The sequence below is a fragment of the Urocampus carinirostris genome, chromosome 8 (genome assembly GCF_059441175.1).
Source record: "Urocampus carinirostris isolate Australia breed hairy pipefish chromosome 8, RoL_Ucar_1.0, whole genome shotgun sequence".
Taxonomy (NCBI): Eukaryota; Metazoa; Chordata; class Actinopteri; order Syngnathiformes; family Syngnathidae; genus Urocampus; species Urocampus carinirostris.
In genome coordinates, this window is record NC_142356.1 from 16,306,867 (window position 1) to 16,332,240 (window position 25,374).

Below are 25,374 nucleotides of genomic sequence, written 5' to 3' on the forward strand. Positions count from 1 at the left end.
AACCGCATCAAGCTTTCTTATTCCACTTTCATATCAAAAGAAACGGCTCGCCTCTTCTTTACACTTTACACTAACCATATTGAATAGATGCAAGAGATATTAAACAATAAAAATGTCAAAGTTCTAGGCGCGATGGAGCTACAATACAGAATGTTTACACACGAACTGGAAAGAGGAAGCTGGATGTTTACTTCAGGGTGGATGCTGCGTAAGCTCTCACAGCGCCACGCGGCGGAAAAAAGCACTACAGTACTGTGGTGTACTCGGAGAAATGTTCGTATCTAGCATTTTTCGTAACTCTTAACATATATACATAAATATATATATATATATATATATATATATATATATATATATAAAGGAAAAATACAAACTAGAGAATCAAAGTGATGAAACCGCACCATTTTCTTCTCATTTTTTGGCCTCATGTTATATCAAAATAAATGCAATTTTTTTTTTAATTCTCTTGTTTAAGAATTTTATTTTTTGAATTTTTTTACCAATTGGAGGCGCTAAATAAGACACCCTGTCCCTTTAAGTATGTTATTTCTAATGGGTGTAAAAAGTAATTCTTCTAATGAAAAAAAAGATCTATTGTACGTTTCATAAGTTCATTTGATATTTTAAGGGTTTTTGTCCTCATTTTAACAGAAAAATACTATTGAAGGCACTCCTTAATATAAGAAAGCATCTACCTAAAATAAGCAAATTTTCTGTCGAAGTGCTGTTGTACCTTTGCTCTGTTTAACGTTGGATACGAGAAACACTGCCCTTCTTATTCATGGCCCTACCTTACTTCGCAGGACGAAGACCGTGTTGATGTGGGAAAGAATGCCATGGTAGCTGAAGTCGATGTGTGGGCGGACCAGGGAGAAAACCGACGGCAGGATGCAAGCCCCAGGTTGGAGCTAAAAGGCGGGGGGAAATGAAAGCATGCATAATTCAGACACCCCAGATTAGAAACAATTAAGTACTGAGCCCACGCCTCTAAAAAGTCAAAACTGATCATCCTACAATTCATGATTGCGGTTTAACAGCTAACAGACCTGAGGCAGCACTCGGTATATGGCGTTGCCGCACTGCGTGAGCATCAGATCTCTGTCGAACATCAGGTGAAAGGGGAAGGCTTTGCAGAAAGTGTACGGGCTTATGCGTGTTTCCTGTGTGCCGTTTTCCTCAAAACCGTCCAGGTCTTCATAGAAGGCCTCCTCCTCAGACTCCTTTTCCTCAATCAGGAACTTAATGTGGTCGCACTCTTCGCTTTTGGGCTGGATCATCTGTAATTGGAGTTCAAAATAAGGTCAGCCTTGTCGGGGCATACAATGTAGTTCTGTGAAATTTTGTGATAAAAGGTTTCAAAACAATGCTCTTTTCAAAATCATTCTTTGTTCTGACCAACAAGGTGTTTACCAGTGACGTGCAGTCAGGGGAATTATATTTCCATGATTGCATATATTCTATCCATGAAAATTCAATGATTTTGAATTCAATGATTTTGAATTTTCATGGATAGCCCCATTGCGCTTAGAACTTTGACATTTTGATTGTTTAATATCTCGTGCATCTATTCAATATGGTTGTGTAAAGTGTAAAGAAGAGGCGAGCCGTTTCTTTTGAAATGAAAATGGAATAAGAAAACTTGATGCAGTTGAGAAATGGTTGGATCACTTTTTTTCTTCCACTTTTTACCATGGAGGAGGAAGTCGCCTAACTCTTGAAGCTCATCTTCCAAAAGTAGGTTAATCTTAACTTTATTTTTCTTTATACAGCATATTGTTTTATTAAATGCTTATTATTTAGTACAAAACAATACAGGTTACTTATACAAGCCAACTTACTTACAAAATATAGCACTGAAGCAACTTACGAACAAATTCAACTTACCATCGATCGTCCGAAACCTATCTCGTTCGTAAGTCGGGCAGCGTCTGTATATGATATAATAATCAAGGTTCATACACCTTTTTTAAGTCCGAATCCAAGCAGTTATTAATTACTTTCAAGGCCAATTTTCTATTTTCTCCAGTACCCGGCATCTTGGTCTCTTCACCTGTCACGACCCTATAGGGGGGGATAAAACTTCACACAACAATGCCATATAACCTAACGCCAGATGCCGTTAGTCCCGGGTAAGAAGAAATGTAATGGCTAAGCAAAGTCACCAGAGCAGGCGTGTCTGAGTGATTTTCAAGCAGACTTGTTTTTTTATTTTTTTATTTAATGTGTGGTTGATCAAGTCAGACTGCTGGGAAACATGCCAACAATTTTAAGTATTTACAAGCACTTCACCCAAAATACCAGCACTTTTTAAACCTCGAAATAGCATCATTAAAATTCTAAAGTTTTTAAGGATGTCAAGAACCTGTACGAAACCCTGAATAATGTATCAAAATTAATTTAGGAGCCGCAATAAACCTTCTCTCAGGCCACATCCGGACCGCAGGATTTGATTCTGATTATGTGCTTTAATTGAAGAAAGGAATCACAAGTTCTGTGTTCAACATAAACTGTACCTATCTGAACCAAAATTATGCCAAGGGGCCTGTTATAACTATCAGGCCAATTCTAGCCCACGTCCCATAGGTTAGACACGGCTAGTAGCTCTTCTGTAAGGTCATCATCGCTGTACATAGTCTCAGTTATTTACTTAACATTATCGGCGCGATATACATTAATCTCACGTCTTTTATAAAAAAAACTAAGAGCGTCACCAACAACATTAATCAGTGTTGGCACAAGGCACAATGACGTCAAGCCTCTGTCTCTGCGCCCTGTTTCCACAGCAACCGTGGCTAATATTTCCCCAGATTGGGTCTCGCATTAGAAGAGTCTGCCTTTTTTTCTCCTCTTCTCATGCTTTCATTGACCAGACATACACAAAAAAGCTGTTAATATATGTTCTCCTCTGAATAAAATTATTTGGGGGCAGAAAGGTAGAACGTTGTCATGATTGTCTGCGGCTCATTTGCATATATATGGGTCAAAACGCTGGATGAGAATAGTTCAAATAAATGGAGTCGTCTTGAAAAACCTGCTTGCAAGAGAGGTGATTTCTAAGTTCTAAAATTATCTCCCTTGTCCCGGATATTTTCCAAAAACTACATCGTTTCCTTTTCTGTGTTCCTGTCTCCCCTGGTGACATGCGATCAGGGTAATATAAATTAAAACCTATATTTATTCAGTGTTTAAGTTATTTCTCCTTTAGCTTCACAGTTTTTGGATTTTTATTTTTGAAACTGCTAAATTTTCACATTATAATCTGAATATTAACAATAATGTCAAGACAATAATTCATGCATTTGTTACCTCCCGTCTCGATTATTGCAATGCACTACTCTCCGGTCTCCCGAAGTCCAGAATCAAGTCTCTTCAGCTGGTACAAAATGCCGCAGCGAGGCTTTTAACTAGGACAAAAAAGTACGATCACATAACACCGATTTTGGCTAACCTGCATTGGCTCCCAGTTAGCCAAAGATGTGACTTCAAAGTTCTCTTAGTATTGTACAAAATCATACATGGACTTGCTCCCTCTTATCTTTCAGATCTGATCTGCCACTATGTCCCGGTCCGAAGCCTACGATCTGAGAGTGCTGGTCTTCTGATGATCCCGAGAGCAAAGAAGTGTTCTGCTGGTTCGAGAGCGTTCTCCATCCGGGCACCGGTGCTGTGGAATGCTCTTCCCCCTGAGATTCGATCTGCAACCTCAGTGGAAATGTTTAAATCTAAACTTAAAACTCACTTCTACTCCATTGCATACGAATAACCTACTCCTCTTGTCGGTTGAAAATAGTTTGTGTAATATAGTGTAACAATCTGTGAAGCCCTTTGAGACTCTTCGTGATTTAGGGCTATACAAATAAAAATGACTTGACTTGACTTGACCAAAACAGGAGGAGGACCCAGGTGCGTAAGGTACTCACAAGTTTATTGAAATATAGAGGAAAAACCAGCGCCAGCGATCCGGTGCTCGCTGGACGAGGGAAGCAAGCCGCACACGGAATCGAAGCGTGTTTGGAATGTGGAAGTGGATCTTCCGGAGCGGGAGATCGTAACGTGGTCAAACGGGAAAAAGTGGGTCATTAGCCAGGACGGGAGTTCAGAACGTGGTAGGTCGTCCAAAAAAGGGTCGTCAGCCGGGACGGGAGATGAGAACGTGGTCGGGGTCAAAAACCGGGTCGTACAGACGAGTGGGATGCGGGTGACAAAATGGGACCTATGGGAGTCAAGAGTCAAAATGCTTGCCTCGTGTAAAGAGAGGTTCGCTGACGGACTGACAAAGGGCGAGTGAGAGCACTGAGCTTAAATAGGAGGGGGAACCAATCAGGTAACCAGCAGAAGCTGGCGGGAACAGGTGAGTGCAATGAGTAATAACGCCAAATACAATTAGTATGTCGTGAATTATTGTGATGAGCGTCTGCATATATCCAGAGTGAGGCATTCTCTTGCCCCATGGCAAGTCAATCAAATATAAAATTTTGCGTTCGCTTTGGCCTTGATCCCTCAAACCAAGTTAATTTGCCAGGCTCAGGCTGGGCTTTAATACTTGTGGGCAGGGCCAGGTCGAGTCTGGCTGAATTTTCTTAAGCCTGACCTCTAGTGTGCGTTATACAATAGTGCGCGCTAACCACGAATTAATACGTAATCAATTGAGGTTTTTATTTAAAAGGAGTAGTGCATTTACTTTATTTTACTATTTTTCTATCTAACAGTTTATATATTACTTTCTTGTTTTGCCAGTCAAATGATGAAAAAGCTGTAGGTTTATCAATCCGAACCTAACCGCACGTCACTGGTTTTCACATCATATGTTCTCTATCCTCTGCACTTGACAATTAAGACAGCATCCAGGTAAAATTAGGCGGTGAAAAGAGATTGCATGCAGACCTTCATTTCGATCTCTGTGCCATGGATTTGCTGTGCAACCGTTTTAATGATGCCAATCACGATGTCCTGCAGGCCTTCGCGCTCCGAGTAGTAGTGGAGGATTAGGTTGTTGCCCTTTTCCGCGTCCGTGCAACGGAACGATGGAGCCCTCATTCCGGGGTAGATGGTGCCCAGGTGGTCGTGGAGAGCGTCCAAATTCTAAGGGGGGTGAAGAAATAATATACAATACAGAGACCCCTCGCGAATTCTCGCTTTAATCATTGCTGATTTATTCCTACACAGATTTTTAAATGAATTTATTTTGTCTTTGTTGTCATTAATATCATTGTACTGTGCATTGTGTTCAGCGAGGCTATAGGGTGGGTGTGACTGTCGTTGTGCGCAGCCGTGATAGGCTGATGTGTCTCTGATAGGCTGGTGTCAGTCTGTAAACAGACTAGGAAGCACCGCAACCAAGGCGGCCGCTTTTAGCAGCTCTATACATTGAAAAATAATTCATCATTTATACTGGAATCTAAGGAAAGTCAGAAGAGCGCAATGGAATTGAGACGACTGGGAGGACTTCATTTTACTTTGAAAAGTATTGAACACAATTTATATTGTTTTATTCATGTGTCTACATTGTGGAAAACCAAAGAGAATTTACAATATTGCCACAGTATGTTGTTATGGGGTAGGAACCTTTGTAGCCATATTTCTGACTATTTGAATGTAGAGAATGAGTGCTTATTTTTGAGTTTTAGGAAATTTATTGGATAGTGGGATTGTGGACGCGTTCTTAAGGATGGGCTGGGCACCCGTATGATGCGGCAGGGGTAAACCAGTGAAAGCTGTTGGGCCCTGCTGTTGAACAAAAGAGTGTGTTGTGTCAACCTGACCCGAGTGACATGGTCGCTTTCTGGTGTCCCATTTCATCTGGAGGGACGAAAGCATGACCAACTTAGGTGCCGAAGTGCCTAACTTGTTTGGGTGTTTGGTCAATTGGGCTGGCCATGGTCCCAAAAATTTTGTGCGTGTTTTTTGCTTTTTTTTCCCATTTTATTTTCTTTTTTATTGTATGTGTTTGTCTTGCTGTCGGTCACCCCTCTTAAAGGGATATGACCATGATAGATAGATAGATAGATAGATAGATAGATAGATAGATAGATAGATAGATAGATAGATAGATAGATAGATAGATAGATAGATAGATAGATAGATAGATAGATAGATAGATAGATAGATAGATAGATAGATAGATAGATAGATAGATAGATAGATAGATATGGCCAGGTTCATTAGCCATTAAACGGATAACTTGGATCAATAACTCATGGGAAACCGCTACATTTGGGATGGTTTTATTTTATTCATCGTGGGGATCCGACTCCATTCGAGGATACTCGATGCTAGCGTGCAGCTAGCCAGCTGCTCTCTAAATTGCTTTCTTACACTGAAAAGAGAAGCCCTCCAAATTTCGTTTTACTTCTAAGAGCCAAGAAGATATCCGCAGGATAGAGAGAGTTCTCCATTCGGGCCCCGGTGTTGTGGAATGCTCTGCCCACTGAGTTTGGGTCTGCAACCTCACTGGGACTGTTTAAATCTAGGCTTAAAAAACACTTCTATTCTATAGCTTGTGAATGACCTGTATTTCACATTGACAATATCTGTCTATTATGTATTTTTTGTTATTGTAACATCCGTTGCAGCCTGGTCATTTACCTCATGTTGAGGTTTTGAGTTTTTCCTTGCCCTCATGTAGGTTTTAGATCAGGGGATGGTGTAATAATAGTTTGTAGTTTGCAATGATCTGTGGTCTGTGCAGCGCTTTGGAACTACTTGTGATTAAGGGCTATACAAATAAACATGACTTGACTTGACTCTTAACAATAAAACCATTCATTCAACTGCGTGTGTTATGTGTGTATTTTTAGATATAGTTGCTATTTTGTGACAGTCATGAACTCTTAGTTGGTCAGGATGTAGTCTCGTGGTAAGTTTAACCCTTAGGGGGCTTTTATGAAGGTGCGTTGCTACTTTGCGGATTTTCACTTTTCGCGGGTGGTTCTGGTCCCCGTTAACTGCAAAAACCGAGGGATCTTTGTATTCTATACCAGTAAGTCTTTCCTTGATTACACATGTAAAAGCATCGTGTGAGAAGCAGTTTTCATGTTGAAGATTCCATATTGTGGCAGACTCAACCCTGGTTTAAAAAAATCTTGTGTCAATGTTGCAAAAAAAGTAACAAAAACAAAGCAAAAGTATCTTTCTGCCAGCCAAGATCTACGTAGCGGGCTGTCTCGCATCTCAATTCAGAAACAGACTCACCTGAAGGAATTCACGAACGTTTGATCCCAGCACCCGCAGGATGGTGTCGTATCCTGACTCTTGGCAAAATTCAAAGAACATTTTTCCAAACATCTGCAAGATTTCTCCTGCATCAATCTCTGCAATGCAAGAAAAGAAGTTTGAGATCTTAGTAGAGCTGCTTTTGTGATTTGGTAAAAATTTAGCTGGGAAATTTAGATGAATTTACACAAAAATCTAAAGGTTGGTGTCATAAATACAAATTCTAATTTATTTTCAAGTGGAATTATTTTAGTTGGCTGGATTTGATGCGCTTGCATCATGTTTTTTTTTACTTTTTTAAGATAGAGGTTTATCAAGAATTATATCCTTACTTTTTTAGAAAAAATAAAATTGTGTAGCATGTCTTTAAATGGATAGTGAGTATTAGTTAGCGTCTCTTAGTGGTGACAAAGCCTCATTCATTAAAAAAAAAGATATGGATTAGGAAAATCGGTCAATACATGAAAGCACTCTCCAAACCACCACCCCTATTTCCTCCAGATCGTTTACTCATATCTCCCGGATCCCCTTGATTCCTTAATAAAGTGTTGTGTGAACGTTACGCATTTGGGTCCCCTGTTTGTTCCGGTCGTGACACTTTCGACTTTTTGAGTATATGTCAAACGACGTAACTCACCTTTAACAAAAGCGACCACATTCCTACTGCTCAAGTTTTCAGAAACGTTATTATAAAAAGTTTGAATTATGTTTATGAAATGATGATATGCATTTTATATAGCGCTTTTCAAGTCAATGACTTCCCAAAGCGCTTTACAACGTGCTCCACATTTCCCAATAGCGGCCTTGCAGCCATGTAAGGCGCTAACCTGCTTATTGGGGGTATTAGGGGTTCAGTGTCTTACCCAAGGACACTTACTATCTACGTATTTGACTCAATCTATTATCTCTTTACGGCATTGTTTTCAATATCAATAGATTGCAAATGAATTTTAAATGAACTCCAGTATTGTTATAACATATGGCTGTGACATTTTATTTTGTTAAATCCAAAATGAAACTTACTGAGGACTTTGCTTGCAGCGGCGACAAGATCGTACGTTTTGGTGTCATCGTAAATAATTCGAACAAGGAACTGACCCTCAATGTCGAGTTGCGCTTCCCTCCTGAGGACAAAACTCATGTCAAAACAGATGTTCACATGTCTTTATGTCTATCGCACATTAAACCCTAATTGAACCTGTTAGCTAAACTGTTAATCAGGTTAAACTCCGCAGTCATTTACAGCGTCGTTATCCAGCACAAAACTCAATGAGATTGTAATTAGTCCTGCTTAGGCTGAGAAAACAAACGTGATTTATGAATAATAACACAGAAGGGGAAAGAACGTACCATAAAAGGTTTAAACGGAAATTCAAGATTAATTTGTTAATTCAGCTGATCCAAGTAGGAAAACTGGGGGTAAAAAAAAAAAGCAAGGTGATAAATTGTAGATGAGATATCCGTGAGATGCAGTATGTCTGCACCCAGAAGAATAACAACTTCGGAAACATTTACACAAGACAGCTGCTGCTCTTGACTTTCGCTTCGACTTTTTTTTCTGTTCGGGTCGCGGTGGGTTCAGGGTGCAACGGAGAAAAAGTGCTTGAAAAAAATGTCATGTTGACATTATGCTGCGATAGAATAGGAGGCGCTCAAAAGCAACACGTTTAAATGCCACATTCTTTGAGGGAACCCTTAGGGTTTTCCCACACTTTTTCCCAATTTCATCACACAAACTAAATTAAAACTTATTAAATTTCTGATTTTAAAAAATTGAAAATTCCACGAATTCGAACCCCTTAATTGCACATTCAGTTGGCGTTTCTGATCCTGTTCACCCACTTGATTGCCAGCAAAGAGCCTTTTCGTCAAATTTGCCCACATAAACACCAACACAAATCTAAATTTGGGCTATTTTTCAAAATCCATTTCTTTCTCAGGCTCCGCTCCCAGGAAAGAGCTTGCTCTTTTAGCTCCCTGGTGGCCCCGCTTTGTTTTTGTTGTTTCAAATAATTTATGAGGAAATGATGTTTAAAAAAAACAACAACCTTGATATCCATTATTCAAAACGCGTTCATAACTTTTGCACACAGAATACTACAAAGAGTAAAATAGGACTCAATAATTATTGTAGGAAAATAAATACAGCTATACATCTAACAACCACTATCACAAGTTTGATTTAGTATTTTTGAGCGGGTAGTTAATAATGCCAACCTTTTTGAAGCTGAGAACCACATTTTTTGTTACTGAATAGAACGAAGGGCTACCAGTTGGATATTAATTTCTGAAATAACAACTTAAATTATTACTATGTAGTTACTATGTTTCTGTTATGTTATTACCAGGCTGTAAAAATAATAAGTAGGGTAATCATAGGATATCTGTCTTGTGGGCTATGCATATATGTGTATGTATATATATATATATATATATATATATATATATATATTCACTCATTATATATATTCACTCATTATATGCTAATTTGAAAAGTTTTTGAAGAATTGAACATTTATTTGAAGGATACAATTATTTCTCATGCCACTTAGAAATCAAATTTCCTAGAAAATCACAATAAGCTATATTCAAAACTGTTCTGCTGTATCCTCAAGTGTTCATAGGGTGTTACTTGGTGCCCATGCTACAGGCTTTTTTGGCTATTTTGGGGGGATTTTCACAGCACACATAAAACAAAAATGACATCAAATGGAGATACATTTTTTTAGAATAGCAGCTACGATATAATGTTCTCATGAAATGTAGGTGTAGTTTAAATTTTCAAACCCTATATGGGGTAGATACTTTGGGTTTGATTTTAAATTTAATACATAAAATACAGCACTGTAATTCCTTACTACTTGGCGCTTCAAAATTTGCATCGCGGGTGAAAACTATTCCGCGATCCATTTTCCCCGATTGCATATTGCTGCATACGAGGGCCAGCAGACTATATTTATGTCTTGCCTAACAGCTATTTTCTTGCTGTTATGTAAACTAAAAACTGAACTGCACTTCCTCGGCCGCGATACATTATCCCCGATAACATGATAATACAGACGCAGATCGGAAAACACACTTTTGGTGGATCTGGCAGTTGTTTTTCTGCCTGAAACAAACTGCACAATGTTGCCGCAAATTTCATTGCACTATTTTCCATTGAACTGTTTTTCTGATGCACTTAAAACTTAGGCTAGTCTACAAGCACCGCCTTGTGAATTTTGCCTTCCTAGCATAACAAATGTAAGGTGTTTTTCCCTCTTATTTTTCTCCTTTAGGTATTACATGTTTGTCCTGGAGGGCCATGTCTAATCTCATGACAATAAAAAATATATATTCTAATGTACATCTTTGCTCATGGGTAAGTTTAATTTCTTTATTTAGCTTAAAACCACAGAATCAGTAGGAACATTTTAAGTGTCCTTTTTTAGGAAAATATCATTTTAGGGCAGTGGTTCTCGAATAGTGGGGGTGAGGACCCCAGGAGGGCCCGAGGCTACATCTAGGGGGGCTCTGGGGCGTTCGACTTCAGGTAACTTTTTTTTTAACTTTCTCAGAATTAATTGCAAATGCATCTTCACGACACTAGGGGGCAGTGGTATTCTCTGTGGCAGAATGTTCTGTTTACATTTAGTCTCCGAGCAGTGCATTAAGCACAGAGTATAAGGATCGAGTATGAAGTGTAGATAGGAAGCGTATGAGGCCCCTAAGTGACCCCATGAAAAAAATATTTAACAAGGATGCGGAGACAGGTGAAGAGAAACAGAGTAAGGAGACTAACAAAAGTCTCCTCCTGTAGCACTTCACTGTGACCTTGGAGAGAAAAGGGCAAAAACCGGCATGTTTGCTATGTTAAATATGTTTGCAGCGGACACCACAAAGCCAAATAAAGCTGTCACTTAAGGACATAACAATTTAATCACGCTGATAAGACACTTGAGTTTCTTTTCAGCCAGAATGTTCCGAAAAGCATAGATCTGGCATGGACGAAGCAGCATTGCGCAGAAATAAGAATAAAGAAAGTATTTCAGAGGAGCTAATCCCTATGTAGCTTTGATTTATGGAAAAATACAGAATTCATTTTGTAGTTTGTAATTCTTAACAATTTTAGAATTTTTAATCCAGGAAGTAGTTATGTTAAACACCAGTTTTAGTCCCTATATGTAAGGGAATCTATGGCTCGCGAGTAAGATATGAATCTTTTCGTGAGTACATATGGAGTGGAGAGAAAATTTTGCTCAGTCAAATTTACTCTGTATCATTAAAATTGACATTCGAGCGAAGCGGGCACTTGCGAAATCGAAACAACACATACACCAAAGAGGTTTTGGTAGAGTATATATAGGGCACAGTTTAGAATACAGTTTTTATCTGTTTTAGCTGTATGTCACGAAGGAATACTTTATGTGGAACCTCATTAAACAGTATATATACACTGTTGAGACACTTTATGATGAAAGCCTACTGAACAAACTGTAAACACCCAAAGAACATTTGCTAGCCAAGCACCCAGAGCAATTTGATTACATGAGTGGAAGGGTTGGGCGGATTTATGAATACTGAGCACTTCATTCCCTTGCGTCCACTCATCACGGAAGGGAAATAGCTCAGAAACCTTTCGTTTGCAGTATTTTATGACATTTTTGCCAAAGAACTCTGCTCGCACCTTGTTCCGAAACCATTGTTAGTGTAAAAATGATGGACAAAATGAGCCTCAATGATCTTAAAAAGGGAGATAAGTACATAACAAGTGGTACACGTGTTGATATGGAACACGGACTTTTGCCTTATTATTATTTCATAAATATTATCAAATCATCTAACGTCCTACCTTGAAATAAAATGCGCTGAAAAATGAGCTTTTGTCTGGAGAGCAGGCTTGGCGGTTTTGTTGAATGTTGTCTTAAGATATATAGTGTGGCTCTCTCCAAAAAAGCCAAAATATTTTGATTTTATGGCTCCTTGGGTCAAAAAGGTTCCCTAACCCTACTATAAGTGTTTAATCTTATTTGTTGAATCATTAAAATCAAGCGTCCAGTGGGTCTGCATCCTTTCTCAGCTAACTGCCTGTCCCCACTCAAACATTTTAATATGCCAGCCACGGCGGACGATAAGCATAACAATCATAAAAAAATAGCATAACAATAAACACTCACTTGATGTCTTCCCACACTTCCGGTCCGTAATTCCTCAAAACGAGCAGCTCCAAAGCGTGATTGACAAAGCCGTACTGCAAATGCAAAACGTGGAGAATTACATAGAGATCTTTTGGACAGATTTGTCCAAAGTGTCCCCCGTCCAGGCAAGCGGACATATTAGGAAGAGGATCGTATTCACCTGTTAATATTCCGAGCAATAACGCAGCAAAAGCGGAAACGTTGCTTCCTTGCCAGAATTACAACAAGGAGCCTAAATTATACGTACCATTTTGCAGGCTGCTCTTCCTTGCGCTGTTTTTAAGCAAAAAGCGTCTCTTCGGACAGAAACGTCATCGCTCGGCTCCAGATGCTGATTGTCGTCGCTGCGTCCATAGCTTCTCGCTCCATCAGTTTGGGACAGGCAACACGCTCGTCCAATGGCCGGTTAGGATACTCGTTACGTAATGGCTCAGCGGGCCAATGGGAAAGTGGTTTCTTTTGTTTAGAATGATGATGCTGATGAAGGCTCTGCTGTGTTATAACAGTACTTGTTTAAAAAGAAAAATAAAGTACGCAAACACACGCTTTTCGGGCTAAGAGATTAAAAAAACGTTTTTGGGGAAAAAACTTTTTAAAATTACTTCCCCCCCCCCCCAAAAAAAAAGAAAGAAAAACGCATACCTGTCAGTCCTGTGATTTAAAGGTGTACAACCCAAACTAAAAAACATATTTTCTTTGGTGGTTTTCAGATATAATGATTTTTATTGTAATTGATTAAACAATATAATATACACAGATTACTTTGACATTAGCAAGTCAAGTCATTTCAAGTCATTTTTATTTGTATAACCCTTAATCACAAAGAGTCTCAAAGGGCTTCACAGGTTATTACACAGACTATTTTTTTCAGACTATTATTACACCATCCCCTGATCTGGAACCAACATGAGGGCAAGAAAAAACTCAAAAACCTCAACAAGAGGAAAATGAAGAAACCTTGAGAAGGGACCGCACATGTGGCATCCCCCTTTCAGGATTACCAGACAGCAAAGGATGTTGCAAACACAAATAATACAGAGATATTGTCCAAGAAAAGTATAGGTTATTCATATGCTATAGAGTAGAAGTGTGTTTTAAGCTTTGATTTAAACATTTCCACTGAGGTTGCAGAACGGATCTCAGGGGGAAGAGCATTCCACAACACCGGTGCCCGGATGGAGAACGCTCTCGAACCAGCAGAACACTTCTTGGCTCTTGGGATCACCAGAAGACCGGCGCTCTCAGAACGAAGGCTTCGGACTGAAAATCGGATCTGAAAGATATGAGGGAGCAAGTCCATGTATGATTTTGTATAATACTAAGAGAGCCTTGAAATCACATCTTAGGCTAACAGGGAGCCAATGCAGGTTAGCCAAAATCGGCGTGATGTGATCTGACTTTTTTGTCCTAGTTAAAAGCCTCGCTGCAGCATGGATGTAGGTTTGGTCTTGGCATTCATGGCCAATCATTTTTGAAGTGCTGGGCCATCAGGGCTTCTCTGCTGGCCTACAAAATATCTGATCATGTTATGTTTATAATACAGTTACGGTTTGCAGACACAAGCGTCAGATTAAGAGTTTTAATGGGGAAGAGGGATTTAACGTAAGGCGTTCTGAGGAGGAAGGAAAACGGAAACTAATAACAGAAATCATAGTCCATTCATAAATGAGGCTGGTAATAATGCAAAGTCTTACAGCCCTAGGCATAGCTGGATTTTGTTGAACTGGTATTACAACAACGATCCAACACTGAATGTCTGTCACAGTTGCCTTTAAAAACTAGTTTTGCAATAAACACAAGGCCTTCCCAATCAGTTCCATGGCACCCTCTGACTGGTGTTGTTGTGCTGAAACCTCACATATATTTTGTCAATGAATACCTATTGAATAATTTCAAATTGTCTGTCACTTTCTTTTAATTGCTTTTTCCTGGTTGAGCTATTTTCAGACGTGTGTTTTCATATTTAAGCTTTTAATTAACCACATTTCGGCCTTTACTTGTTGACGGGATCAGAATTCTACACAGATTAGGTGCTTAAAGTAGGGACCTGTTATATTATCTTGCTTTCATTGTGAGCGTTTTAAAACCAGTTTGATGAAACAAAACTATTTAAAAGCAAATATAAAGAATCATAACATCTATATGTCTTTGTGTATATTGGTTCATACAAAAAATAATTAGATAGGTCTCCAAGATCAGCCCCTTGGCCAAATGCTTTGACCCAGTGTGACTCCAAATAATTGCCTACCTCTGATATCGAGCAATGAAGACCAAATTTGAACGACAGAAGGTGGATGTATGGGAGATTATGATCAAACATAATTACTTAAAGATACATTCTCCCACACAGGTTCTGCAACAGCTTTGTCCCCCTGGCCATTAGACAGTTAAATGGTCAATCACACACACAGTACGCCTACACAGCTGCTAATCTGTACATCTGTTTGTTGTGTTTTTTTGCACTACTGGCAGTTCTCTTATACCTAGCCACTCCTTTGCACATCTGTTCTCCTCTGCACTATCGTACTCCAGTGTTATTGTTATTGTATGATGACTTGTTTACCTGACTGCCCATTTTGCACATCTGGTTAGCTGCTCCTCTTGCACTCTTTGCACTACTGTATAATACTATACATAGCTATAAATTATTTAGCATATTACCAGTACTTCAATACTCTAACTCAGTACAACATTTATTTATATCTGTACATTCAAGAAAACTGTGCGGGTCAGATGTATCGACATTTCGTTCTGTATACACGTGTACAAGAATGACAATAAAGTATATCTGAATCTGAATCTGATTTGAATTTGCATAGCTATCCTCCAGAAACAAAATCACAGCATTTACTTACGCTCCTTCACCTAATATTCATGTTTGTGGTGGAAAAATATACACTTTGGACTCAGATTGATTTCATTTTATATTTATTGCACTCTTATTTGCACTACAGTAACAATTAAAGCACATCCTTATGAATGATTGAAGGACATTCCGTTTATTCTCGTCTCAAATGCTGTTTGTGCTATGAAAACAATGTCATCAATAGAGTATAAACATGTGTGCAGTGAAAACAGTAAAAATACTTCACTCGGAAACTACAATACTGGAATGTATAATGAATTCCAAATATATACTTTGATCGAAGATTTTTTTTGACTTGCATTCATTTCGGAAGAACGAAAAGTGATAAATAAAAATAAAATAAAAATGTGCGATCCTGCTTATGTAAGGCACCTGAAGACTGCTCTATTTATCTTAGTTTGAGATAAAGTGTAATCTAGCTGAATGTATCATCTCTTATCTCAAAAATAGACACTATGAAGGGGAGTCGATTCTTTATTTTTGTGACGGTACTTTTTCTGAGTAGGGTCAAGGTGCAAGCAGGTTGTTTAAAAATGGGGAAATGGTTGCTTGAATATTCACTGGAAAAATATTCATTGTATTTCTTTCCCGTTGTATTCAAATATTGGCTCACTCTATCCATCCATCCATTATTTGCACCGCTTATCCTCAGTAGGGTCACAGGGGTGCTGGAGTCCATCCCAGGTATCTGCGGGCAGTGGGCAGGGGACACCCTGAACTGTTTGCTAGCCAGTCGCAGGGCACACAGAGACAGACAACTCACTCCCTCATTCACACCTAGGGACAATTTGGTCCGACCAGGGTGAACATGCAAACTTCACACAGGAAGTTTCGATTTCATGATCTCAGAACTGTGCCGCACACGCGCTAAACCACTGTGCCGCCGTGCTATCTGGCTCACTCTAATCAACCCAAAAAGCATTTCAAATCCATACATCAAACAGTGTCACTAATGTTTTTGGCATCATCATTTTTGTATTGCAATCTTTAAAAAACAAAAATAAAAGTAATCAACTCAAATGTTTTGAAGGGGCAGTGTGTATCATTTAGTGCCCCCTAGTGATAAAACACAATTTCATTCATTAAAACAAAACTATATGTATTTACTAATTCACTATTGAAATACTCATAGGTCGAGAGATTTGTATTCATTTTACATAATACAAGCCTCACCGTGAAGGAGTCATCTTGCTGCTACGGGTACCCAAAAACCTCAAAAACTCTAGGCGAAAGAATGAAAAGCACATTGGTGCCTTTAGTCACATATCCGTAATTTGTGCTTTTTAGCACTCGTTTCCGGTCGCACTACACTATACAGCGACACGCAGTGGTCAAATACACACTGTCTCTTTAGAAAAAAACTCAAATTGAGAGAAATGACTCATCCCACAGTGAGTGTTTGTACAGATGAACAATGGTACAGGACTCATGTGTGACCAAAAACTTAGGACTCAATATACAAAACAAAAGGAATCATGTTACCTCTACATTATTGTTTTACCAACATTTGTTTTCACAATCACAATACTTTCAACAAAAAAAGCAGAAATTATCATTCACACCACTTTATTTTGGGGGTTTGAAATTAAAGGCTGAGTCTAAACATCATTTTAACCGTGTAAAAATGTCAAGTTGTATTATTCCTTCTTCTATTTAAGGATTCATTCAGTGCAAGTTTGCTGAGTTTGGTAAGAATGCTGCATTCAAGACTGCTGGGAATTTGGAGCTATTGTAGAAGAGCTTTTCGGAGTTCTGGAAAAAACAACAAGCCCACTTATTGCGTTGTTAGTGTTGCCTTCAATTGCTAATATAACCTCAACTGTGGAACTTCTTAAAGGGACAGTGTGTGTTATTTAGTGCCTCCTAGTGGTAAAAAAAGGTATTCCTCAAAAACAGTAATATTGATTCGAAAAAATACGTCAACGTATAAACATACATTTTTAAAATGATTTTAGGGCGATATATTTGTCATGATTACCGATGTGAATCACCTCTGCCTGCTCCTTTGGCGTCAACTGCCTCGGACTCTGATTGGCTCTCTGTCCCTATTTAAACCCACTCCTATCCGTCCCATGTTGTCAGTCCATCTGCGTACCTCAGTTTACACTAGGCAAGCCTTTTTTTCAACCCTGACTCCAACCTGTTTTTTGCTCCTGTCTGTCCCCCGGCTTTGACCTTCTTTTGATCCTGATCACGTGGACTCTCCTGTTCTTGCTTTCGACCTTTTTTGTCCTCGACCCCGTCTACTCTCCTTTCCTGGCTTACGACTCGCCTCCGACCAAGTTTTTGCTCTCCTGTCCCGGCAACTGACCCGTTTTCCGTTCCCGACACGGCCATCGCTCGCCACGGAAGTCCCACTTCTGCGTTCAGAGGGACCTGCTTCCCGTGCCCAGCGACCACCAGATTGTGGGGGCAACCCTTTCCTTTCTTCCAATAAAACAGAGAGAAACGTAACGCAAGTGGGTCCATTCTCCGTTCTGGTCCTGGCAATATTTGTAATATCTTATATAATAAGAGGCTCACCTAGAGCGAACTGAGATAATTGTCCGCCATCTTGCTACTACGGGTACCTCAAAACCAAAAACCTCGTTTGGGCAACAATCAAATGAAGACAATTTTTGCTTTTTTTGCTCACTGTAGTTTGCATTCTTCCTTGTGCTTTTTAGCATTTCTTTTCAGTTGCACCACGGAACACAGTGTCAGATAGCGGTCAAATCATACACACTGTCCCTTTAATTTTTTTGTATAAACACCTGAAAAAACACGATACTCCTTGGAAGAAAGCCAAACATGGCGGGTTGAGAATATTCTAAATAAAAGAAAGGGTCTCACGGAGGTGATTATATATAGACTAATTCAATCGCTACGGGAAAATTTGACATTGAGTAAAGATAATAAATAGTAAAAGTTCATCAGAGTCTCAAATCAGATTATGGAAAACTTTGAGAGTCCCATTGTGTATCCTGTGTTAAATCATCCCTCTCAAGTTTAGGACGAATTGATGGTCGGTAGATTTATAACAACAGTCGACTTTCTAATGGGAACTTTGATGTTGAGGGTCAGCGAATAATTCTGAGTTAAGCGTTTAGTCATGTCAGACCTCCCAGTTTTCTTTCATGACTTGTAACTGGAAAGCGATTTTCCACACCGTCGATGTTTTGTATGGTTTAATTCACGGGTCTCAAACTCATGCCCTCGGGGCAATTCTCAGCCCACAGGATGATAGTTTGGGGCCCCCTGCCATAATCATGATAGTGTGGCTTGTGCGACTTTGATATGGATGCTATCTCTGTGCTAATTATTGTAGTTAGGCAGGGGTCAAAATACATACACTAATGTTTGAGATCGATGTACTTCTGCCCTGCAATGTTATCCACCAGCTACTTCATTGTCATGATGGCTGATTTGGTTCCCTGTCCTTTTTAAGCCCAGTCCTTTCACTCGGCTGTTGTCAGTCCGTCAACGAACCTCTGTTTCTAAAAGGTAAGCATTTTGACTTTGACCCCCGTCAGTCCCGCTTTTTGCACTCGTTCTTCCACCCATCCGTTCCTGAACTCCCCGTTTGTCTCCGGCTGCGACCTGTTTTGACCCCGACCACGTTTGATCTCCCGTCTCGGCTTACGGCCTGTTTTTAATCCCGATCACGTTTTTACCCTCCCGTCCCGGCTATGGACCTGTTTTTTCCGTCCTTGACATCGCCATCTCCCGCTCCGGAAGACCCACTTCCGTGTTCGGATCACAATCCGAGTACGAGAGCGACTCGCTTCCCACGTCCAGCGAACACCGGATCGTGTGCGCACCCCTTCCTCTTTCCTTTAATAAAACTTGTGAGAAACGTAACAATTGGGTCCTGTTTCCGTTCTGGTCCTGACAGTGCAGAGCATTTTGTTGTCATGATGGCTTTCAGAGAAACTTGAAGTTGAAAACAATTGTAGGTTATTCATGCTGTTTTACGTGTGTTTACAACTTAGACTTCAACGGTATTGATGCAAATGCAGACACAGGCAGAAAATCATATTGCAACACAATGCTTAATGAAAATCAGTGAAGTAGCCAAAATGCGATAGGTAAAGTGTGATACAGCCAAGGATTACTGTATATATTTCTTTAAAGAATCAACTAAAATAGAATTTATTCATTTTTTAAATAAATTATCTATATTTGTTAGATCAGCCACCCCTATTCTACATATGACTCATATGGTGGGAATGAGGCACCTGCCCTTGAAATGAACTGAGGTCCACTGTATTTTGAAATGACCGCAAGCCGAACATACACTTTGCGACATCAAAATCCGGACAATTCTAATATAGAAGCACTGATAAGGTTTTTAAAAAGAAAGGCAGAAGCCCCCTCTTGCAGCAGCTGGGTTTCATTTCCGAGCGAGTTGCGACGTTTTGAAGGAAGCTTCTAAAAAGTAACAAACACCAGGAATCTCCTCTGGGAAGTTGGCCGGAAGCTCCTGCCTGCTCCTGGGAATGAAAATAAACTCTGGACGATCCTTCAGCAATCTAAAATGACGAGTACACAAACAAAACATTAATCAGTGTGACGGACTGCACGTTTCGAGAAACGCAGTGCTTCATTTTTATGAGTTCGCTCACTTTGTTAGCATTGAATTGTCGAATTGTCTTTATTGTCATTGATATCAAAATTGTATGCGACGAGATTAGAAATGGCAAACCTGGGTAAATGTTTACGGATATTAAGACTTTAAAGAGGGGAAAAATAGATTTAAAAAACTATCAGCATAAATAGGCAAAAAATATTGAGTAAACTGGCCGAATTTAGATTAACAATTTAATGGAAGAGAACAGTGCAATAACATTTAGCAGAAATAAAATCTCCAAATAAATCACAAGGTATAGAATGAAGAAAATAAGTATTTGAACACCCTGCTATTTTGCTATTTCTCCCACTTAGAAATCATGGAGGGGTCTGAAATTTACATCGTAGGTGCATGTCCACTGTGAGAGAGATAAACTAAAAAGAAAAATCCAGGAATCACAATGCATGACTTTTTGATAATTTATCCCTGTGAAACAGCTGCAAATAAGTATTTGAATTTGAGTATTATATAGAATTCTGACCCTGAAAAACATGTCAGTCCGCCCATTAGAAGTCCACCTGCACTCCATGTATTATCCTGAATAAGATGCACCTGTTTAAGGTGGTTAGCTGCAAAAAGACACCTGTCCACTCCATACAATCAGACTAACTTGTAACATGGTGAAGACCAAAGAGCTGTCCAAAGACACCAGAGACGAAATTGAACACCTCCACGAGGCTGCAAAGGGCTACAGGGCAATTGCCAAGCAGCTTGGTGAAAAAAGGTCCACTGTTGGAGCAATCATTAGAAAATGGAAGAAGCTAAACATGATGCTCAATCTTAATTAAAGTGGAGCCCCATTCAAGATATCACCTCGTGATTCTAAGAAAGATGAAGAATCAGCACAGAACTACACGACAGTAGTTGATCAATTACCTGAAAAGAGCTGGGACTACCGTTTCCAATGTTACTGTAGGTAATAAAATAGAATATGCCTTTATTGTAATACACTATGAAATCATGTATTGCACGAAAGGTTCCCCTGCTTAAACCAGCACATGTCAAGGCCCGTCTTATGTTTGCATATGACCATTTGGATGATACAGAGGAGTCATGGGAGAACGTTTTGTGGTCAGATGAGACCAAAATAGAACTATTTGGTCATAATTCCACTAAGCGTGTTTGGAGGAAAAGAATGAAGAGTACAATCTGAAGATCACCATCCCTACTGTGAAGCATGGAGTGGTAGCATCTTGCTTTGGGGTGTTCCGTTACACATGGGACAGGACGAGTGCACTGCATTAAAGAGAGGATGACTGGGGCTGTGTATTGTGAGATTTTGGGGAACAACCTTCTTCCCTCAGTCAGAGCATTGAAGATGGGTCGTGGCTGGGTCTTTCAACACAATAACGACCAGAAGCACACAGCCAGGAAAACCAGGGAGTGGCTCCATAAGAAGCATATCAAGGTTCTAGCATGGCCCAGTCAGTCTCCAGACCGGAACCCAATCAAAAACCTTTGGAGGGGGCTCAAACTCCGTGTTTCTCAGCGACAGTCCAGAAACCTGACTGATCGAGAGAAGATCTGTGTGGAGGAGTGGGGCAACATCCCTCCTGCAGTACGTGCAAACCTGGTGAAAAACTACAGGAAACGGTTGACCTCTGTAATAGCAAACAAAGGCTACTGTACCAAATATTAAGATTCATTTTCTCAGGTGTTGAAATACTTATTTGCAGCTATATCAAGCAAATAAATCGTTAGAAAATCATGCATTGTGATATCTAGATTTTTCTTTTTAGTTTATCTCTCGCACAGTGGAGATTCACCTACGATGAAAAACTGAGACCCCTCCATGTGTTCAAATACTTATTTTCTTCACTGTTTATTTTGACAGTCTCATTTACAGTAGCAGCAACATAATAGAAAAAAAAAAACAATAGACGCAAATACAAGAGCGGTAACGTTACCTGTGCGTTGTTGGGCTGATGTTGATTTTCCGAGGTTGGCTGCAAGACTCGAACTTGTTGGCCAGAGTGACGTTATTTCCGAAAAGGCAATAACGAGGCATCTTAACTCCCACTACGCCGGCCAGCACCGATCCGGTATGTAGACCGATTCGCATCTGCGATTTGACATAAAAACACAATTTTTCCACAATATCCTCAGTTAAAATGTTAAATGGACAGTGTGTATTATATAGCCACCTGCTGATAAAGAACTTCCTTCCTAAAAAAGAACCAATATTATTGTATTTAATAAGCAAAAACACATGAACTATCACATAGCATGGGGTGGCAGCTGGGCAGGAGGAGCGGGAAGCCCTTGCGAAAGGAGCATGGTCGGAGATCCGAACAAGTCGGGCAGCCGGGACGGGAGACGGTGAGTGATCGGAGATCGGAACAAGTCGGGTAGCCGGGACGAGCGGGAAGCCAGGGATCGGGGATCGATACAGAAACAGAATCAGGATATGGGTAGCCGGGACAGGAGAACAGAGCTTGGATCAGGGGTCGATACAGGACACAGAATCAGGATACGGGTAGCCGGGACAGGAGAATGGAGCTTGGATCAGGGATTTATACAGGAAACACAATCAGGATATGGGTAGCCGGGACAGGAGAACGGACTTTGGATCGGGATAGACACAGGAAACAGAATCAGGATACGGGTAGTCGGGACAGGAGAACGGAGCTTGGATCGGGAATCGATACAGGAAATAGAATCAGGATACGGGTACCTGGGACAGGTGAACGGAGCTTGGATCGGGGATCGGTACAGGAAACAGAATCAGGATACGGGTAGCTGGGACAGGAGAACGGACTTTGGATCGGGAATCGATACAGAAAATAGAATCAGGATACGGGTACCTGGGACAGGAGAACGGAGCTTGGATCGGGATCGATATAGGAAACAGAATCAGGATACGGGTAGCCGGGACAGGAGAACGGAGCATGGATCGGGGATGGATACAAGAAACAGGTCGGGATCCAAACGGGAGCCAGAGTCAAAAGTGCTTGCCTTGCATGCGCTGAGGTTCGCAGTCGGACTGACCAGGAGTGAATGAGAGTGACGTGTTTAAATAGGAGGAGAACTAATTAGGAAACGAATGGGAGCTGGGGCTAAACGAGTGAGTGCAGGTGAGAGCAATGGGTAAATCATGACAGACTGCCCTTCCAATACAAGAGTGCTTGTCCCCCCATTTTCTATTTCCTTGGCTTTGTTTTGACTCCTTGACATCCCTTCCAGTATACAAGTGATTGCCAGCCATGTTAGCCTTTGCACTTGTGAATTTGCAGGCATTGTTCGATAGCCCGTTTGTGCCCAGAATATTCTGCAATAAAAACCTCATTTTGAACAATTTCTCATTTTATAGACCCAATGTGGAGGAAGAAAAGCCGTTTCTCTTCAGTGCCGAAGTCCACAAGGAAGTGAAAAATACAAAAATTGGTTCCTCACCTGTATTTGTTCTCCAGTTGGAGTCTTGACTTCGTCAGAAAGCTCCATCATTTTTAAGGCCATCAGTGCAATCTGGAGCGCATGAGTGTCACTCTCCTTGTGAAGACCACCGGCTACACAATAAGCATCCCCAATAGTTTCCACCTGGAAACAAAAAGATAAGCTAATAGCATGTATTTTTATCTGGCAACTTGATCCCAACACCTTCGATAATGGTAATACCTGACTATAGATGGTTCATTGTGATTTTCTAGGAATGAGAGCTCATTTAGTTAATTCCTCTATAATTTATATTAAATATCATTCATTGTACTAACATAAGGCAGATATGTTAGTGGTTATCCCACTTATAGTAATGACATGGTAATAACATAGTAACAACATGGTGTTGTCATATCAAAATGTGTCACTGCTTGTATATACTCAGTCATAATTGAATTTTTTTTCATTCATAGCCTCTTTATTATTTCAATCATTTATAATTTCTTCATTTTTTTTAATCGTTATGATTAATTCAATTAATGATTCATTTATATATTTGGTTATAAAAATGGGCTCGTCATATCAACTGTTTTGGACTAGGGCATCTTGTTTGGGGGAATTTCAAATTTAGCGCACTCTCTTGGGGTGGAAAACAGATTTCCCATTACCTCTGTCATGATTGCCAAAGTGAAGACACCTGTGGCAATCGTTTGGCGCGCCAGAGCGCGCTCTCTGATTGGCTAACGTTCTCTTCTTAAGCGGTCAGCGCCTAGAGAAGGACGTCAGACCGTACTTCTGTGTTCCTGTGTGTTTCGCCAGAGTACCAAGTACCAAAGACTACTCTCCTGTTTTGATTCCTGCCTTCGGTTCCGACCTGTTTCTGCCCCGCGTTTACGATCTACTCTCCTACCCTGGCCATCGACCTGCCCGCAAAGACGTATTATTTCTGCCTACCTGTCACGGAACTGCCATTCCGTCCAACACTGTTAGCGACCGACAACCATTGGCTTCCAAAGCCAGCTCTGTCAGCTCAATCCAATAAAGATTCCTTTCAAACGAACGCAATTGGGTCCGAGATTCCATTCTGGGTCGTGACAACCTCTTTACTTTACGTTGAATTATTATCATATACACACGGAGAAGCTGAATGATTACGACTGAATAATTGAATACAATGAGAAGTCAAATAATTATGACAAAATAAATGAAAACAATATACAGGTTAATCGATTACGACTAGATAGTATAAAGTGACTGTCAGCCCTTTTCTGTACCCAATTTGTGTCCAGAATATTCTGTAATGAAAACCTCAAAGGAACTACTCAGCTCTAGCGAATGTTTTACCTGCTTTACATCCTGGATGTGAAGAAACGGTTGGAGGAAGAAAAAGCAGTTCCTTCTTCACTAGTATGAACATAAGCTCTTTTAGAAATAAATATCAAACTGGTAGCATTATGTGCTAATCAGTAACCAAAAACTGGCATCTAGCTTCAAAAAGGTCAGCTGTTCTAGACTTTCCAACAAAAATAAGTGATCAAATAGACAAAAAACGAATAATTATTATTTCATTCCATTTAAAATTCATAAAATACAGTGCAGCGGTGTCAATAATAAACGGAAAACCTTCGCAAGAATAGCGTGGCTAAGCAAAGGACAGTCGGCCTTCCATCCCTCAGCGCAAGACAAGAGTGGTAACAGATAGCAGCTGTAACATTTCAATTATCCTTCATCCTTTGCCGTCTTAATGTCGTGGATTTCTTTCATGTAACACAAGAGAACTATTTTTAGGGCCGCACGTGTAGTCCTAAAGGAGCTTCCTCGTGTCTTTACGATTTGTTTGGCAAACATCTAGCTATATATCTGTTAAGGCTTCCTTGACGTTTTGTTTATAGTGTTCAGCGTCTGGCTTTGCCCTCGCTTGATGCAAGCACTCGGCGTCAGTCTGCAGGCATGTGAAGCAAATTAGATCTCATGTCTGTAGCCAATAACGGCCGGCAAAATGAAATCGAATAGGGCATTTTCATTTGGAGCTTTTAAAAAATGGATACGGTGGATCTGCCCTTGAGAGTAGGATTTTGTACAGATGCAAGTAAAGAGGCGAACGTGAAATGAAATGACTATCTAAGAGGGAATTT

General features: G+C 40.1%; 2 protein-coding genes across 2 annotated transcripts in view; both read right to left on the reverse strand.

The window, feature by feature from the left end:
- Nucleotides 1-12,780, reverse strand: part of gucy1b1 (guanylate cyclase 1 soluble subunit beta 1) — a 28,505-nt gene extending 15,725 nt beyond the window's left edge. Inside the window, exons 1-7 of the mRNA XM_088341756.1 lie at nucleotides 12,637-12,780; nucleotides 12,369-12,442; nucleotides 8,236-8,336; nucleotides 7,192-7,310; nucleotides 4,885-5,082; nucleotides 1,047-1,277; nucleotides 792-908 (exon numbers count right to left, since the gene is read on the reverse strand). Of these exons, the coding sequence (XP_088197882.1) occupies nucleotides 792-908; nucleotides 1,047-1,277; nucleotides 4,885-5,082; nucleotides 7,192-7,310; nucleotides 8,236-8,336; nucleotides 12,369-12,442; nucleotides 12,637-12,639 (843 nt within the window). The 5' untranslated portion in view covers nucleotides 12,640-12,780. The remainder of the gene's footprint in view (nucleotides 1-791; nucleotides 909-1,046; nucleotides 1,278-4,884; nucleotides 5,083-7,191; nucleotides 7,311-8,235; nucleotides 8,337-12,368; nucleotides 12,443-12,636) is intronic.
- A 2,520-nt stretch (nucleotides 12,781-15,300) lies between these two features.
- The window catches only part of gucy1a1 (guanylate cyclase 1 soluble subunit alpha 1), a 33,287-nt gene continuing 23,213 nt past the window's right edge, over nucleotides 15,301-25,374 (reverse strand). Inside the window, exons 6-8 of the mRNA XM_088341755.1 lie at nucleotides 23,258-23,401; nucleotides 21,772-21,926; nucleotides 15,301-19,766 (exon numbers count right to left, since the gene is read on the reverse strand). Coding sequence (XP_088197881.1) covers nucleotides 19,628-19,766; nucleotides 21,772-21,926; nucleotides 23,258-23,401 — 438 coding nt within the window. The 3' untranslated portion in view covers nucleotides 15,301-19,627. The remainder of the gene's footprint in view (nucleotides 19,767-21,771; nucleotides 21,927-23,257; nucleotides 23,402-25,374) is intronic.